Source organism: Rhinoraja longicauda, chromosome 4 (genome assembly GCF_053455715.1).
Source record: "Rhinoraja longicauda isolate Sanriku21f chromosome 4, sRhiLon1.1, whole genome shotgun sequence".
NCBI classification, from domain to species: domain Eukaryota; kingdom Metazoa; phylum Chordata; class Chondrichthyes; order Rajiformes; family Arhynchobatidae; genus Rhinoraja; species Rhinoraja longicauda.
In genome coordinates, this window is record NC_135956.1 from 89,451,560 (window position 1) to 89,470,185 (window position 18,626).

The window sequence follows — 18,626 nt, forward strand, 5'->3', positions numbered from 1 at the left end:
AAATCAAACTCAAGTACATGGGCCCCAGAGCTGAGGAAGGATGTGCTGGCACTGGAGAGGGTCCAGAGGAGGTTTACGAGAACGATCGCAGGAATGGGGGCCACAGTTCAAGAACGGAGATGAGGAAAAAACTTTTTTACTCAGAGAGTTGTGAATTTGTGGAATTCTCCGCCTCAGAAGGCAGTGGAGGCCAATTCTCTGAATGCATTCAAGAGAGAGCTGGATAGAGCTCTTAAGGATAGCGGAGTCAGGGGGTATGGGGAGAAGGCAGTAACGGGGTACTGATTGAGAATGATCAGCCATGATCACATAGAATGGCGGTCGGTGCTGGCTTGAAGGGCCGGATGGCCTACTCCAGCACCTATTGTTTATTGTGAATTTGTGGAATTCTCTGCCACAGAGGGCAGTGGAGGCCAATTCACTGGATGAATTTAAAAGAGAGTTAAATAGAGCTCTAGGGGCTAGTGGAATCAAGGGATATGGGGAGAAGGCAGGCACGGGTTACTGATTGTTGATGATCAGCCATGATCACAATTAATGGCGGTGCTGGCACGAAGGGCCGAATGGCCTCCTCCTGCACCTATTTTCTATGTCTCTACGTTTCTTCACGCTGACGTTCTTGTGATTGCTTGGCAGAGAGCAAATTGGAGAGGAATAGCGTGTCTGCTTTCTTGCTGATGATTAAGAACTTCATCCAACATCATCCCATGAACCAGGAGAGTCTGATCCAATGCAATGGGCCAGCCATCATTGGCGCCCTGCTCCAGAAGGTAACTGCTCGCTTTGGAGACCGTTAGTGCCTTGCACCTCCGGGCAATCATGAGTGGTCCATGTAGGCCCGGACACTGTAGGCCCCGACACTGCAGGCCCCGACACTGTAGGCCCGGACACTGTAGGCCCGGACACTGTAGGCCCAAACTCCGTAGGCCCGGACGCCGTAGGCACCGACATTGTAGGCCCCGACACTGTAGGCCCGGACACTGTAGGCCCGGACGCTGTAGGCCCGGACGCTGTAGGCCCGGACGCTGTAGGCCTGGACGCCGTAGACCCAGACACCATAGGCTCAGACACCGTAGGCCCCGACACTGTAGGCCCATACGCTGTAGGCCCGGAAGCTGTAGGCCCGGACGCTGTTCGCCCAGACGCTGTAAGCCCAGACGTTGTAGGCCCAGACGGTGTAGGTCTGGAGTCCCAGGAGCCGTCTGATGGAGGTTGCGTAGCAACCCGCCTCCCGGCCCGGGCGGTCGCCATTGGTGGAGCGGGAGCATGTGGCCGCTGGCTGGGTGAGGTCACGTGGGGCGCGGGGCAGTGACGTAACCTTGCCCCTTATTTGGGAGTGAGATAGTTGGCAACCCTAGTAACTACTCCTCCTCACCCTCTCCCTCTCCCCCACCATTCCCTCCCTCTACCCCACCCTTCACTCTTTCGATACGATGCGATACCATAAGACTTTATTCGGACAAACTCCGTACAGACAGCGCCCGTAGTCGGGATGGAACCCGGGTCTCCGGCGCTGCATTCGCTGTAAGGCGGCAACTCTACCGCTGCGCCACTGTGTTAACGCCTGTGCTTCTCTTTGGTGCAGGTTCCCAGGGAGAGAGTGGACATGAACGTACTCATGGCCTGTCAGTTCCTCCAGGAGCTGGCTGCCAGCGAGGGCAACAATCTCCTGCTTCACTACCTCTACCAGTACCTGCTCTTCGATTTCCGCATCTGGAGCCACAGCGACTTCGCCGTACGATTAGGTAGAGCCTTTGCGTCTCATTCCGGAAACGTTCAGTCCGACAGCAAAACTCCCCTGGTACACGAGGGACCATGTTTGCGGGAAGGGGTGCATCACATAGGGTTGCCAACTGTCCCGTATTAGCCGGGAAATCCCGTATATTGGGCTAAATTGGTTTGTAGGCCCGGACACTGTAGGCCCGGACACTGTAGGCCCGGACACTGTAGGCCCGGACACTCTAGGCCCGGACACTGTAGGCCCGGGCACTGTAGGCCCGGACACTCTAGGCCCGGACAGTGTAGGCCCGGACAGTGTAGACCCCGGACAGTGTAGACCCCGGACAGTGTAGGCCCGGACAGTGTAGGCCCAGACACTGTAGATCCGGACAGTGTAGGCCCAGACTCTGTAGGCCCGGACACTGTAGGCCCGGACACTGTAGGCCTGGACACTGTAGGCCCGGCCGGTGTAGGCCCGGCGGCCCGGGCGCTGCCTAACAGAGGTTGCATAGCAACCCACCTCCTGGCCCGGGTGGCCGCCATTGGTGGAGCGGGAGCATGTGCCCGCTGGCTGGGTGAGACATGGAGCACGGGGCGATGACGTCGCCTTGTAGGCCCGGACAAGAGGCTTACTGTCTATTTACACTGAGCTCAAGGCAGCACAGTGGTGCAGCGGGTAGAGCCGCTGCCTCACAACACCAGGGACCCAAGTTCGATCCTGACCTCGGGTGCCGTCTGTCTGTGTGGAGTTTGCACGTTCTCCCCGTGACCCTGTGGGTTTTCTCTGGCTAATCTGGCTTCCTCCCTCATCCCAAAGGCATGCGGGTTTAAAGGGTTGCCCCTCGTTTGGAGGGTGTGGATGTAAATGTGGGGTAACATAGAACTAGTGTGGGCAGGGATTGCTGGTCGGCACGGACTCGGTGGGACGAAGGACCTGTTTCCACGCTGTAAACTAAACTAAACTAAACCTAGCTTTCCCAAAAGCGCTAAATTCGTAAGGTCATGTGATTGGAGCAGAATTAGGCCATTCGGCCCATCAAGTCTACTCTGCCATTCAATCATGGCTGATCTATCTCTCTCCCTCCTAACCCCATTATCCTGCCTTCTCTCCATAACCCCTGACACCCATGCTAATACAAAGAATGGACAAGCTAGATGCAGGAAAAATGTTCCCTATGTTGGGGGAATCCAGAACCAGGGGCCACACAGTCTAAGAATAAAAGGGAGGCCATTTAAAACTGAGGTGAGAAAAACTTTTTCACCCAGAGAGTTGTGAATTCGTGGAATTCTCTGCCACAGAGGGCAGTGGAGGCCAATACACAGGATGGATTTAAAAGCGAGTTAGATAGAGCTCTAGTGGCTAGTGGAATCAGGGGATATGGGGAGAAGGTAGGCACAGGTTACTGATTGTGGACGATCAGCCATGACCACAATGAATGGCCATGCTGGCTCGAAGGGCCGAATGGCCTCCTCCTGTACCTATTTTCTATGTTTCTATTAATCAATAGACAATAGACAATAGGTGCAGGAGGAGGCCACTCGGCCCTTCGAGCCAGCACCGCCATTCAATGTGATCATGGCTGATCATTCTCAATCAGTACCCCGTTCCTGCCTTCTCCCCATACCCCCTGACTCCGCTATCCTTAAGATCTCTATCTAGCTCTCTCTTGAATTCATTCAGAGACTTGGGCTCCACTGCCTTCTGAGGCAGAGAATTCCACAGATTCACAACTCTCTGACTGAAAAGTTTTTCCTCATCTCAGTTCTAAATGGCCTACCCCTTATTCTTAAACTGTGGCCCCTGGTTCTGGACTCCCCCAACATTGGGAACATGTTTCCTGCCTCTAACGTGTCCAACCCCTTAATAATCTTATACGTTTCGATAAGATCCCCTCTCATCCTTCTAAATTCCAGTGTAGACAAGCCTAATCAAGAATCTATCGATCTCTGCCTTGAATTTCCAGTCGTGATAATTTGAGATGAACATGGCATGGTTTGTTACACATGTTAGAGTGAACAGTCTAACTGGCCTTAACGTTCACAGGACACATACAGTACATGTCTACCATCGTTAAAGAACACAAACAGCGGACCAGAAAGAAGTATGGGGTGCAGTACCTACTGGACTCCGTCCGCACACATTACGGGTGAGTGGGAAGGTTCAACACTAGTTTGGTGTTTCCTATAGTTTAGCTCAGAGATACCGCGCGGAAACGAGCCCTTCGGCCCACCGACTCCACCCCGACCTGCGATCCCCGCACACTAACACCATCCTGCACGCACTGGGGGACAATTTACACTTACACCAAGCCAATTAACCTACAAACCTACAAACCTGCTAGGCTTGTATACGCTGGAATTTAGAAGGATGAGAGGGGATCATATTGAAACATATAAGATTATGAAGGGGTTGGACACGTTAGAGGCAGGAAACATGTTCCCAATGTTGGGGGAGTCCAGAACCAGGGGCCACAGATTAAGAATAAGGGGTAGGCCATTTAGAACGGAGATGAGGAAATACTTTTTCAGTCAGAGAGTTGTGAATCTGTGGAATTCACTGACTCAGAAGGCAGTGGAGGCCAATTCTCTGGATGCATTCAAGAGAGAGCTAGATAGAGCTAGCTCTAGATAAATGGCCTCCTCCTGCACCTATTTTTCATGTTTCGATGTTTCCAGGCAGTGGCGATGAGTTTATCCTGGCATCATGTTCGGTGTGGACATTGTAGTTTCAGTTCAGTTTAGAGATACAGCTCGGAAACAGGCCCTTCGGCCCATCGAGTCCACGCCGACCATCGATCACCCATTCACACTAGTTCTATGTTATCCCACTTTCTCATCCACTCCCTACACACTAGGGGGCGATTTACAGAGGGCCGATTAACGTAAAAGCCCGCACATCTTTGGGATGTGGGAGGAAACCGGAGCACCCGGAGGAAACCCACGTGGTCACGGGGAGAACGTACAAACCCCACACGGACTGAGTGCATAGGGAGTGGAAGAGAAAGTGGCATCATATATGACTGGTGTGATGGACACAAAATGCTAGAGTAACTCAGTGGGACAGGCAGCAACTCTGGATAGAAGGAATGGGTGACGTTTTCGGGTCGAGACCCTTCCACAGACCTGAAGACTGAAGACCAGAAATGTCACCCATTCCTTCTCTCCAGAGATGCTGCCTGTCCCGCTGAGTTACTCCAGCATTTTGTGTCCATCTCAGGTGTAAACCACTGTCTACAGTTCCTTCCTACACACTCGAACGAGTGTGAACGGGTGACCGATGGTCAAAGAAACATAGAAAATAGGTGCAGGGGGAGGTCATTTGGCCCTTCGAGCCGTTCATTGTGATCATGGCTGATCATCCACAATCAGTAACCCGTGCCTGCCTTCTCCCCATATCCCTTGACTCTGCTAGCCCCTAGAGCTCTATCTAACTCTCTTTTAAATTCATCCAGTGAATTAGCCTCCACTGCCCTCTGTGGCAGAGAATTCCACAAATTCACAACTCTCTGGGTGACAAAAGCGTGGACTGGATGTGGGCAGAAGGGCCTGTTCTGCGCTGTGCAGTTCGGTGCTCGAAGGATGAAGGATGGAGGCGTTTGACGATCTCCTTAATGCTGCTCCTTTTTCCCGCAGGGCACAGAAGGATCGCCAGGTGACGGACGAGGTTAAAACTGTGCAGCTCTCCATCTTCAACCTGCTGAAGGATTTCATCTCCAAGACGGTTTCAGCTGAGGAGACGCACAGCATTGTGTCCTACATGGCGGCAGTCAACGATGAGGACCAGGTGAGGGGTGGGGGAGGTAGGGGTTGCCAACTATCTCAGTCCCAAATAAGGGACGAAAGGTGATGTCACCGCCCCGCGCCCCACGTGACCTCAGCCAGCCAGCGGCCACGTGCTCCCGCTCCACCGATGGGAGCCTCCCGGGCCAGGAGGCGGGTTGCTATGCAACCTCCATTAGGCGGCGGCCGGGCCTCTGGGCCTACACTGTCCGGGCCTACAGCGGCCCCCGGGCCTACAGTGTCCGGGCCTACAGCGTCCCCTGGGCCTACAGTATCCGGGCCTACAGTGGCCGGGCCTACAGCGCCCCCTGGGATTACAGTGTCCGGGCCTACAGAGTCCGGGCCTACAGAGTCCGGGCCTACAGTGTCCGGGCCTACAGCGCCCCCCGGGCCTAATTCGGGTCAAGGGCGGTCCCGTACGGTGCAAACCGATTTAGCCCAAAATACGGGATGCCCCGGCTAATACGGGACAGTTGGCCGTCCTAGTGGGCGGCCTCTGCTCACAAGGCATCCTGCATGTTTGCTGTCCTCCTTGGAGCCAAACCAAGAGTTGAACACATCACCGCTCAACCACACTGAGAACAGCTCCTGTGAGGGTGGGAAAGCAAAGGACAATGGGGACCCAGCGTTGGGGGACCACAGTGGGGGAGGGGAGGATCAAAAGGAGGAGCCGGGGGGCTTTGTATCTCTGTCAGCACCGGAGGTAGCCGCTATTTGTATACATTAGGTATGCAAGCAAGGAATCTCCCTATGCCTTGTCACATTTGGCAATAAAGTATTACTATTCCTATTCCCCTCTGTCTAGGTTAGTTTAGGTTAGTTTAGTTGAGTTTAGTTGAGTTTAGTTGAGTTTAGTTTAGTTTAGCTTAGTTTAATTTAGTTTAGTTTAGAGATACAGCGTGGAAACAACAAGTAGTGGACCTTTCTGTCATGGGCCTCCTCCAGTGCCATAGTGAGGCCCACCGGAAATTGGAGGAACAGCACCTCATATTTCGCCTGGGCAGCTTGCAGCCCAGTGGTATGAACATCGACTTCTCCAACTTTAGATAGTTCCTCTGTCCCTCTCTTCCCCTCCCCCTTCCCAGATCTCCCTCTACCTTCCTGTCTCCACCTATATCCTTCCTTTGTCCCGCCCCTGACATCAGTCTGAAGAAGGGTCTCAACCCGAAACGTCACCCATTCCTTCTCTCCCGAGATGCTGCCTGACCTGCTGAGTTACTCCAGCATTTTGTGAATAAATACCAGCGTGGAAACAAGCCCTTCGGCCCACCGAGTCCACACAGACCAGCGATCCCCGCACACTAACACTATCCTACACACACTAGGGACAATTTACATTTACACCAAGCCAATTAACCCACAAACCTGCAAGTCTTTGGAGTGTGGGAGGAAACCGAAGATCTCGGAGAAAACCCACGCAGGTCACGGGGAGAACGTACAAACTCCGTACAGACAGCACCCGTAGTCAGGATCGAACCCGGGTCTCTGGTGCTGTGAGGCAGCAACTCTACCGCTGCACCACCGTGCTGCCCTTCAGGCTGCTCATTGGCCCTTCCATAAGCTAGGGTACCGTCTGATTCACCTCTATCCCATTGCGGACATTGGACGTTGTCTCTGGAACTGGAGCGCTACAGTGCTGAGAACTATATTCTGCACTCTGTATCTTCCCCTTTGCTCCACCCAATGTACCTGGGATCTCAAATGTTTGGGCCCAGAATGTTCTAGGACCAGAGGGCACAGCCTCAGAATTAAAGGATTCAGCTCTCGGAAGGAGATGAGGAGGAATTTCTTTAGTCAGAGGGTGGTGAATCAGTGAAATTCATTGCCACAGATGGCTGTGGAGGCCAAGTCAGTGGATATTTTTAAGTTGGGGATGAATAAATTCTTTATTAGCACGGGTGTTAGGGGTTATGGGGAGAAGGCAGGAGAATGGGGAGGAGAAAAACTACAGATGCTGGTTTTAATCGAAGGTAGACACAAAATGCTGGAGTAACTCAGCGGGTCAGGCAGTATCTCGGGAGACGTTTCGGGTCGAGACCCTTCATCAGACTGATGTCAGGGGAGGGGGCGGGACAAAGAAAGGATGTAGTCGGAGACGGGAAGACTAGTGGGAGAACTGGGAAGGCGGAGGGGATAGGTTTGGAGGGAAAGGTAGATCAGCCATGATTGAATGGCGGAGTAGACTTAAGGTCATAAGGTCATACGTGATAGGAGCAGAATTATGACATTCGGCCCATCAAGTCTACTCCATCATTCCTGGGATCATTGTTCTGAACCTCCTCTGGACCCTCTCCAGATCCAGCAAGCCCTTCCTCAGATACGTGGCCCCAAAATTGCTCACTATACTGATGGGCCAGATTGGCCTAATTCTGCTCCTATCGCTTATGAATAGGATCTTAGACAATAGACAATATATGCAGGAGTAGGCCATTCGGCCCTTCGAGCCAGCACCACCATTCAATGTGATCATGGCTGATCATTCTCAATCAGTACCCCGTTCCTGCCTTCTCCCCATACCCCCTGACTCCGCTATCCTTAAGAGCTCTATCCAGCTCTCTCTTGAATGCATTCAGAGAATTGGCCTCCACTGCCTTCTGAGGCAGAGAATTCCACAGATTTACAACTCTCTGACTGAAAAAGGTTTTTCCTCATCTCTGTTCTAAATGGCCGACCCCTTATTCTTAAACTGTGGCCCCTTGTTCTGGACTCCCCCAACATTGGGAACATGTTTCCTGCCTCTAACGTGTCCAACCCCTTAATAATCTTATACGTTTCGATAAGATCGTATCTAGCTCTCTCTTGAATGCACTTGTCTTGCAGCTCTGCGGGATTCTGGACGTGCTGCTCAGCCTGCTGAAGGGAGGGCAGTCTCGGGACCAGCTCTACGCCTTGCTCTTTGACCCGGGCCACGTGGAGGTCTTCTACTCCCTGATCCTGCAGAAGAAGTACTCCGATGAAGTCCGGGAGAAAATCTTCAGGGTGAGTTGCTGTCGACCAAAACGCGCATCAACGGTGACGCTGTGGAGAAAAGGGGGTCGCAGGACAAAAGACCGCGGGGTAAAGTTAGACGTGACCTTTCGAGAAGGGCGGCGCGGTGGCGCAGCGGTGGAGTTGCTGCCAGAGAGCCGGGCTCCATCCCGACTACGGGCGCTGTCTGTACGGAGTTTGCACGTTCTCCCCGTGACCGCGTGGGTTTTCTCCGGTTTCCCTCCCACACTCCAAAGACGTGCAGGTTTGTAGGTTAATTGGCTTGGCGTGAATGTAAATTGTCCCGAGTCTGGCCAGGCCTAGCCGTGGTGGCCTCCGCCACTGCTCCACCGCTGTAGGCCGCATGCGGTCCACGTGCTCGGAGCGGAGCCCGGCCCAGCCCAGCCCCGACCTGTACGTCCTTGAGGATCGCTAGAGTTAGTTGTGATCTCGCAAGATTCAGGAGGGGTTCCAGATGAGTGGAAGGTTGCCAATATTACCCCACTGTACAAGAAGGGAGCAAAGCAGAAGTGTGGGAACTAGAGGCCGGTGAGCCTGACTTCAGTGGTTGGTAAGATTTTAGAGTCCATTATAAAGGATGAGGTTACAGAGTACTGAGAAGTTCACGATCATATAGGCCGTTTCCTCCCACACTACAAAGGAGTTTCGCCATCAACATAGGCAGTTATTCCTCTGTTCCAGCTAGCCTCTCCTGCGGAGTTCCACAAGGCTCCATCCTAGGCCCCATTCTCTTCTCTCTATACATGCTCCCCCTTGGCCAAATCATTCAAAGGCACGGCATTTCTTTCCACTGCTATGCCGATGACACTCAGCTTTACCTCCCCCTGAAACCCAACAACCAGTCAAATTTAAACAGCCTCTCACACTGCCTTGAGGACATAAAATGTTGGATGGCACAGAACTTCCTCCAATTAAATGAGAGCAAGTCTGAGATCATCCTATTCGGCCCCCCCGACTCCATCAAATTGATAACAGGCAGTCTTGGAAGTCTATCCTGCCTAGTCAAACCGCATGTCAAAAACCTCGGCATGATATTTGACTCTGCATTAAAATTTGATAAGCAAGTCAACGCTGTGGTAAAAGCCAGCTTCTTCCAACTTCGAACCATAGCTAAAATCAAACCTTTCCTCCAATTCGACGACACAGAAAAAATTATTCACGCTTTCATTTCCTCCCGCCTAGACTACTGCAACTCCCTATACACTGGGATCAGCCAATCTTCCCTGTCCCGCCTGCAACTGGTCCAAAACGCCGCAGCGAGACTCCTGACGGGTACCCGTAAAAGGGACCACATCACCCCGATTCTGGCCTCTCTCCACTGGCTCCCTGTACGGTACAGAATCAACTTCAAGCTCCTCCTATTCACGTATAAAGCCCTAAATGGACACTCCCCCCCTACATCAAAAATCTTCTAACCCCCCTCTCTAACTCCAGGTCCCTCAGGTCGGCCGACTTGGGGCTACTCACTATCCCGCGGTCTAGGCTTAAGCTCAGGGGTGACCGCGCTTTTGCGGTTGCAGCTCCTAGACTGTGGAACAGCATCCCTCTCCCCATCAGAACTGCCCCCTCCATCGACTCCTTTAAGTCCAGGCTCAAAACCTATTTCTACTCCCTACCGTTTGAGGCTCATTGAGGAGGCGCTGTGAACTGTTTGCGTGCTACTGTATGTTTCATTTTTTTCCCCATTGGAACCTAATCAGATGTACAGCACTTTGGTCAACGTGGGTTGTTTTTAAATGTGCTATACAAATAAAATTGACTTGACTTGACTTGACTTGACAAAGACGTACAGGTTTGTAGGTTAATTGGCCTTGGTAAAATTGTAAATTGGCCCTAGTATGTAGAATAGAGCTAGTGTACCGGGTGATCGCTGGTCGGTACGGACTCGGTGGGCTGAAGGGCCTATTTCCATGCTGTATCTTAAACTAGTCCAGGCCAGACCAAACTAACCCCAGCCAAGCCCAGCTAAACTCAGCTAAACTACCAAACTCAACCAAACTCAACTAAACTTAACCAAACTCAACCAAACCCAGCCAAACCCAAACCCAAACCAAACTCAACCAAACCCAAACCAAACTCAACCAAACCCAACCAAACCCAAACCAAACTCAACCAAACCCAAACCAATCCCAACCAAACCCAAACCAAACTCAACCAAACTCAACTAAACTTAACCAAACTCAACCAAACTCAACCAAACCCAAACCAAACTCAACCAAACCCAAACCAAACTCAACCAAACCCAAACCAAACCCAACCAAACCCAAACCAAACCCAACCAAACCCAAACCAAACTCAACCAAACCCAAACCAAACCCAACCAAACTCAACCAAACCCAACCAAACCCAAACCAAACTCAACCAAACTCAACCAAACCCAAACCAAACCCAACCAAACCCAAACCAAACTCAACCAAACCCAAACCAAACTCAACCAAACCCAAACCAAACGCAACCAAACCCAAACCAAACTCAACCAATCCCAACCAAACTCAACCAAACTCAACCAAACTCAACCAAACCCAAACCAAACTCAACCAATCCCAACCAAACTCAACCAAACTCAACCAAACCCAGCAGAACTCAAGCAAACTTAACCAAACTCAACCAAACAGCCAAACTCAACTAATCCCAACCAATCCCAACCAAACTCAACCAAATTCAACCAAACTCAACCAAATCCCAGCCAAATCTGGCCAAACTCAGCTAAACTACCATACTCAACCACTCAGCCAAACCCAATCCCAGCCAAACCCAGCGAAACCCAACCAATCCCAACTAAACCCAACCAAACTCAGCGAATCCCAGCCAAACGCAACCATTCCCAACCAAACCCAACCAAACTCAACCAAACTCAGCCAAACTCAACCAATCCCAACCAAACTCAACCAAACCCAACCAAACCCAACCAAACGACTGACTTAGGTGCAAGCCGATTTGAGTTCCACTGATAGGAAACGTCTTACGCTGATTTTTGTCTTCCTCTGGCCAGCTGATGTACAAGATGCTGAAGTACGAGAAGGTTAACGAGAGGAGCAAACTGCGGCTGAAACTGAAGGATATCGGATACCTGGGTCTGACCTCGTTCCTGAACGATTTCCCTGCCTCAGTCTCCCTCATCCGATGCCTCTCCGAGCAAGTGCTGTGTTCCGGTAAGTAACGCCAGCTCGTCTGCATTAACAAAGTCATCGTGCGGATTCAGGTTTACGAGAATGATCCCAGGAATGAATGGGTAAACATACTGTATGATGAGCATTTGACAGCACTGGGCCTCTACTTACCAACCCAGAGAATCTGTGGAATTCTCTCCCTCAGAAGGCAGTGGACGCCAAGTCTCTGAATGCATTCAAGAGAGAGCTGGATAGAGCTCATCATGATAGCGGAGTCAAGGGATATGGGGAGAAGGCAGGAACGGGGTACTGATTGCGGATGATCAGCCATGATCACAGTGAATGGCGGTGCTGGCGTGAAGGGCCGAATGGCCTCCTCCTGCACCTATTGCCCATTGTCTTTTGTCTTACTGGAGGTTAGAAGGTATGAGGGGGGACCTCATTGAAACTTACCGAATAGTGAGCGGCCTGGATAGTGGATGTGGAGAGGATGGTTGCACTTGTGGGAGAGTCCAGGACGAGAGGTCACAGCCTCATTCCATTAGGAAGGAGATGAGGAGAAATTTCTTTAGTCAGAGGGTGGCGAATTTGTGGAATTCATTGTCACAGATGGAGGTGGAGACCAAGTCAGTGGATCCCTGAACACTAACACTAACACGTATAAGATTATTAAGGGGTTGGACACGTTAGAGGCAGGAAACATGTTCCCAATGTTGGGGGAGTCCAGAACAAGGGGCCACAGTTTAAGAATAAGGGGTCGGCCATTTAGAACGGAGACGAGGAAAAACCTTTTCAGGCAGAGAGTTGTGAATCTATGGAATTCTCTGCCTCAGAAGGCAGTGGAGGCCAAATCTCTGAATGCATTCAAGAGAGAGCTAGATAGAGCTCTTAAGGATAGCGGAGTCAGGGGGTACGGGGAGAAGACAGGAACGGGGTACTGATTGAGAATGATCAGCCATGATCACAATGAATGGTGGTGCTGGCTCGAGGGGCCGAATGGCCTCCTCCTGCACCAATTGTCTATTGTCTATTGACTCCCACACACACTGGGGACAATTTACAATTATACCAAGCTAATTAACCTACAAACCAGCACGACTCTGGAGTGTGGGTGGAAACCGGAGCACCCGGAGAAAACCCAGGTGGTCACGGGGAGAGCGTACGATGTCCCTACAGACAGCGCCTGCAGTCACGATCGAACCCTGGTCTCTGATGCTGTGAGGCAACGACTCTACCAGCTGCGCCACCGTGCCACTGTGTAGCAACTACAAATACTAAAACCACGAGCCAACGTGTTTACAACGAGGGCAGGCAAGCAGCAATGAGAAATGTGTAGGAAATGTGTAGGAAGGAACTGCAGATGCTGGAGTAACTCAGCGGGACAGGCAGCTTCTCTGGAGAGGGACTGAAGAAGGGTCTTGACCCGAAACGGAGATGAGGAAAAACCTTTTTCATTCAGAGAGTTGTGAATCTGTGGAATTCTCTGCCTCAGAAGGCAGTGGAGGCCAAGTCTCTGAATGCATTCAAGAGAGAGCTAGATAGAGCTCTTAAGGATAACGGAGTCAGGGGGTACGGGGTGAAGGCAGGAAAGGGGTACTGATTGAGAATGATCAGCCATGATCACATTGAATGGCGGTGCTGGCTCGAAGGGCCGAATGGCCTGCTCCTGCACCTATTGTCTATTGTCTATTGTCTATTGAAATGTTACCCATTCCTTCTCTCCAGAGATGCTGCTTTTCCTGCTGAGTTACTCCAGCGTTTTGTGTCTAAGCAACAATGAGATCATTAGTTTAGTTTAGTTTAGTTTAGAGATACAGCGCGGAAACAGGCCCTTCGTCCCACAGGGTCCGCGCCGACCAGCGATCCCCGCACGCTAACACTATCCAACACCTACTGGGGCCAATTGGTTTTTACGTTTACCAGGCCAATTAACCTACAAACCTGTACGTCTTTGGAGTGTGGGATGAAACCGAATATCTCGGAGAAAACCCACGCAGGTCACGGGGAGAACGTACAAACTCCGTACAGACGGCACACGTAGTCAGGATCGAACTTGAGTCTCTGGCGTTGCATTCGCTGTAAGGCAGCAACTCTACCGCTGCGCCACCGTGCCGCCCTGAATTCCATTCTTACGTACTTGCAGTGGCACAACAGCTTTGCAAATACAGTGCCCAATAGATAACATCATAAGCAAACAAAAAAAAATCAATAAAAAGATTTAGTTCGTGGAAAACAAAAGAGAGAATCGCAGAGATTTCTGGACGCAGCCCAGACCCTCACACAAACCAAACTCCCTTCCATTGACTCCATCTACACCTCACGCTGCCTCGGCAAGGCCAGCAGCATCATCAAGGATCAGTCACACCCCGGCCACTCCCTCTTCCCCACTCTCCCATCGGGCAAAAGGTACAGAAGTGTGAAACGCACACCTCCAGATTCAGGGGGCAGTTTCTTCCCATCTGTTATCAGGCAACTGAACCATCCCCTCACCAACTAGAGAGCGGTCCTGACCTCTCTTTTATAGACAATAGACAATAGGTGCAGGAGTAGGCCATTCGGCCCTTCGAGCCTGTACGCACCGCCATTCAATGTGATCATGGCTGATCATTCTCAATCAGTACCCCGTTCCTGCCTTCTCCCCATACCCCCTGACTCCTCTATCCTTAAGAGCTCTATCTAGCTCTCTCTTGAATACATTCAGAGAACTGGCCTCCACTGCCTTCTGAGACAGAGAATTCCACAGATTTACAACTCTCTGACTGAAAAAGTTTTTCCTCATCTCCGTTCTAAATGGCCTACCCCTTATTCTTAAACTGTGGCCCCTTGTTCTGGACTCCCCCAACATTGGGAACAGGTTTCCTGCCTCTAACGTGTCCAACCCTTTAATGATCTTATACGTTTCGATAAGATCCCCTCTCATCCTTCTAAATTCCAGTGTATACAAGCCTAGTTGCTCCAATCTTTCAACATATGACAGTCCCGCCATTCCGGGAATTAACCTGGTAAACCTACGCTGCACGCCCTCAATAGCAAGAATATCCTTCCTCAAATTTGGAGACCAAAACTGCACACAGTACTCCAGGTGCGGTCTCACTAGGGCCCTGTACAACTGCAGAAGGACCTCTTTGCTCCTATACTCAACTCCTCTTGTTTTACCTCATTGGGCACCCACCAATTATCTTTAATCGGACTTTACTGGCTTTACCTTGCACTAAACGTCATTCCCTTATCGTATATCTACACACTGTAAATGGCCTGATTGTCTTTCTGCTGACTGGATAGCAGGCATCGTAGGTTTTTCACTCAACCTCGGTACACGTGACAATGAAGCTGATGCCTTCAATGGTGGGGAGTCGGTAGCCATGATTGTCCGGGGCTACGGTCACCACTGTTTAATGTTGCTCTTGTTTCTTTGTTTAGATCCTGTCCCAAACTACAAAGACTTGGTTGCTGTGGTCTACCTGTCCCATAAAGCAGACCTGACCGTACGTCTGGACGTGTGTCGGAAGGCAAGTGAAACAGCCAACTCTTCACAGCCAGTCTCAAAGTGCAGAGTATAGAAGTAGGACAGGCTGGGTCTCTATTCCTTGGAGTGCAGGAGGATGAGGAGTAATCTTATAGAGGTGTATAAAATCACTAGGCGACTTTGTGACTTTTACAGTGAAAAGCTTTGTTTTGCATGCTAGGCCCGGGGGCCGCTGTAAGCCCGGACACTGTAGGCCCGAGGGCCACTGTAAGCCCAGACACTGTAGGCCCGGACATTGTAGGCCCGGACACTGCAGGCCCGGACACTGCAGACCCGGACACTGCAGGCCCGGACACTGTAGTCCCGGACACTATAGGCCCAGGAGCCGCTGTAAGCCCAGACACTGTAGGCCCGGACATTGTAGGCTCGGACACTGCAGGCCCGGACACTATAGGCCCAGGGGCCGCTGTAAGCCCAGACACTGTAGGCCCGGACATTGTAGGCTCGGACACTGCAGTCCCGGACACTGCAGGCCCGGGGGCCACTGTAGGCCCGGACACTGCAGACCCGGACACTGCAGGCCCGGACACTGCAGGCCCGGACACTGCAGGCCCGGGGCCCACTGTAGGCCCGGGGCCCACTGTAGGCCCGGACACTGCAGACCCGGACACTGTAGGCTCGGACACTGCAGTCCCGGACACTGCAGGCCCGGACACTGCAGGCCCGGGGGCCACTGTAGGCCCGGACACTGTAGGCCCGGACACTGCAGGCCCAGACACTGCAGGCCTGGAGGCCCAGCGCCACCTAACGGAGGTTGCGTAGCAACCCGCCTCCCGGCCTGGGTGGCCGCCATTGGTGGAGCGGGAGCAGGTGGCCGCTGGCTGGGTGAGGTCACGTGGGGCGCGGGGCGGTGACGTCACCTTTTGTCCCTTTATTTGGGAGTCAGAACGTCGTCGATCCTCGTTGAGTTGCTCCTCTCCTTTCCTCTTCCAGCTTTTTCATCTGATTTACTCTCATCAAGATATTGTCCGGCAGTTGGCCAAGCAGGCTGGGTGGCAAGACAACCTGACCAAGCTCTACGTCAAGGAGTCGTATGAGTCCCGCGAGGCCAGCCTGTCCAGCTCCCTGACCGGCTACTCCATGGACCTGCTGAAGAACCCGTACCAGAACCAAGAGTCTCTCCAGGAGCCGGGCCAGGAGGCGCTGAAACGCCTGAGCAGCCAGACGGACGACCAGGACTGTGATGTCTTCCTCCCCTTCAGCATGGACCTCAACGACAACCTCTCGGAAGGCCACTCCGACGTTTCCACGTCTCCCGGTTTCCAGCCGGGCAAGATGAAGGGCTTTGACTCCCTGAACTTCAAGCCGTTTGACGTGTCGGAGCACGCCAACGCCGCGGACGTGCCTTGCCCGTGCGAGGCCGTGCCCGCCGAGCTGGTGGAGGAGGCCTTCTACCAGCCCCTGTCCCCCTTCACCGTCCCCTCCTTTGACCTGGGCCTTGAGCCGGGCAGCGGTAGCTCCTTCGCCACCGTGGAGAGCGGGAATCTCACCCCCGCCAGCAAGTCGGAGACGCCCTCCCCCCTCGACACCTTCAAGCCCTTCCCCGGAGCGGGCATCTGGAAGAGCTCCAGCCTGTCCAACGTCCTGGACGACACCAGCTACCAGGACAACCTCCCGAGCGACGATGCCTCCAACAACAGCAACCCACAGGTGACAGCCCGCACTGCACCTTCCCACCACTGCTATCCAACATCATGGCCTCCTAACCCACCCAACATCACCCACCTAACATACCCAACATCACAGCCACCTAACCCACCCAACATCACAGCCTCCTAACCCACCCAACATCACCCACCTAACATACCCAACATCACAGCCACCTAACCCACCCAACATCACAGCCTCCTAACCCACCCAACATCACCCACCTAACATACCCAACATCACAGCGTCCTAACCCACCCAACATCACAGCCTCCTAACCCACCCAACACCATCCTCCTAACCCACCCACCATCACAGCCTCCTAACCCACCCAACATCACAGCCTCCTAACCCACCCAACATCATCCACCCAACCCACCCAACATCAAAGCCACCTAACAATAGACAATAGGTGCAGGACTAGGCCATTCAGCCCTTCGAGCCAGCACCACCATTCAATGTGATCATGGCTGATCATTCTCAATCAGTATCCCGTTCCTGCCTTCTCCCCATACCCCCTGACTCTGCTATCCTTAAGAGCTCTATCTAGCTCTCTCTTGAATGAATTCAGAGAATTGGCCCCACTGCCTTCTGAGGCAGAGAATTCCACAGATTTACAACTCTCTGACTGAAAACGTTTTTCCTCATCTCAGTTCTAAATGGCCTACCCCTTATTCTTAAACTGTGGCCCGTGGTTCTGGACTCCCCCAACATTGGGAACATGTTTCCTGCCTCTAATGTGTCCAACCCCTTAATAATCTTATATGTTTCGATAAGACCCCCTCTCATCCTTCTAAATTCCAGTGTATACAAGCCTAGTTGCTCCAGTCTTTCAACATATGACAGTCCCGCCATTCCGGGAATTAACCTAGTAAACCTATGCTGCACGCCCTCAATATCAAGAATAACCTTCCTCAAATTTGGAGACCAAAACTGCACACAGTACTCCAGGTGCGGTCTCACTAGGGCCCTGTACAACTGCAGAAGGACCTCTTTGCTCCTGTACTCAACTCCTCTTGTTATGAAGGCCAACATTCCATTGGCTTTCTTCACTGCCTGCTGTACCTGCATGCTTCCTTTCAGTGACTGATGCACTAGGACACCCAGATCTCGTTGTACGTCCCCAAACCCACCCTCTTCTCCCCCCTCTTCTCCCCCCCTCTTCTCCCCATCTTCTCTTCCCCTCTTCTCTTCCCCTCTTCTCCCCCCCTCTTCTTCCCCCCTCTTCTCCTCCCCTCTTCTCTTCCCCTCTTCTCCCCCCCTCTTCCCCCTCCCCCTCTCCCCTCTTCTCTTCCCCTCTTCTCTCCTACCTCTTCTCCCCCGCCCCCGGTCTCTCCCCGCCGGTCTTCCTCCCCCCTTCTTTTTCCCCCTTTCTATGCCCCCTTTCTTCTGCCCCCCTCTCTGTGACTCTGTGACACTGTGTCCCTTTGCCCGCATGCCCCCGTGACCGCGCCACTCTAACCTACTCTCGCCACCCTCTCCGTGACCAAGGTGTTGATCCTTTTCCAGAAGCTCCGTCCTGCTGGAGCCGGTTAGAAACATAGACAATAGGTGCAGGAGGAGGCCATTCGGCCCTTCGAGCCAGCACCGCCATTCAATGTGATCATGGCTGATCATCCACAATCAGTACCCTGTGCCTGCCTTCTCCCCATATCCCTTGATTCCACTAGCCCCCAGAGCTCTATCTAACTCTCTCTTAAATTCATCCAGTGATTTGGCCTCCACTGCCCTCTGTGGCAGAGAATTCCACAAATCCACAACTCTCTGAGTGAAAAAGTTCTTCTCACCTCAGTTTTAAATGGCCTCCCCTTTATTCTTAGACTGTGTGGCCCCTGGTTCTGGACTCGCCCAACATT

At 52.3% G+C, this 18,626-nt stretch overlaps 2 protein-coding genes across 3 annotated transcripts in view; one reads left to right on the plus strand and one right to left on the minus strand.

The window, feature by feature from the left end:
• LOC144593236 (D-serine dehydratase) overlaps positions 1-18,626 on the minus strand; it is a 555,040-nt gene that overhangs the window by 116,701 nt on the left and 419,713 nt on the right. The window lies entirely within an intron of this gene.
• nbeal2 (neurobeachin-like 2) overlaps positions 1-18,626 on the plus strand; it is a 147,645-nt gene that overhangs the window by 61,129 nt on the left and 67,890 nt on the right. The window contains 8 exon segments of the mRNA XM_078398453.1: positions 637-770; positions 1,586-1,745; positions 3,764-3,866; positions 5,353-5,503; positions 8,320-8,478; positions 11,480-11,639; positions 15,018-15,106; positions 16,057-16,773. Of these exon segments, the coding sequence (XP_078254579.1) occupies positions 637-770; positions 1,586-1,745; positions 3,764-3,866; positions 5,353-5,503; positions 8,320-8,478; positions 11,480-11,639; positions 15,018-15,106; positions 16,057-16,773 (1,673 nt within the window).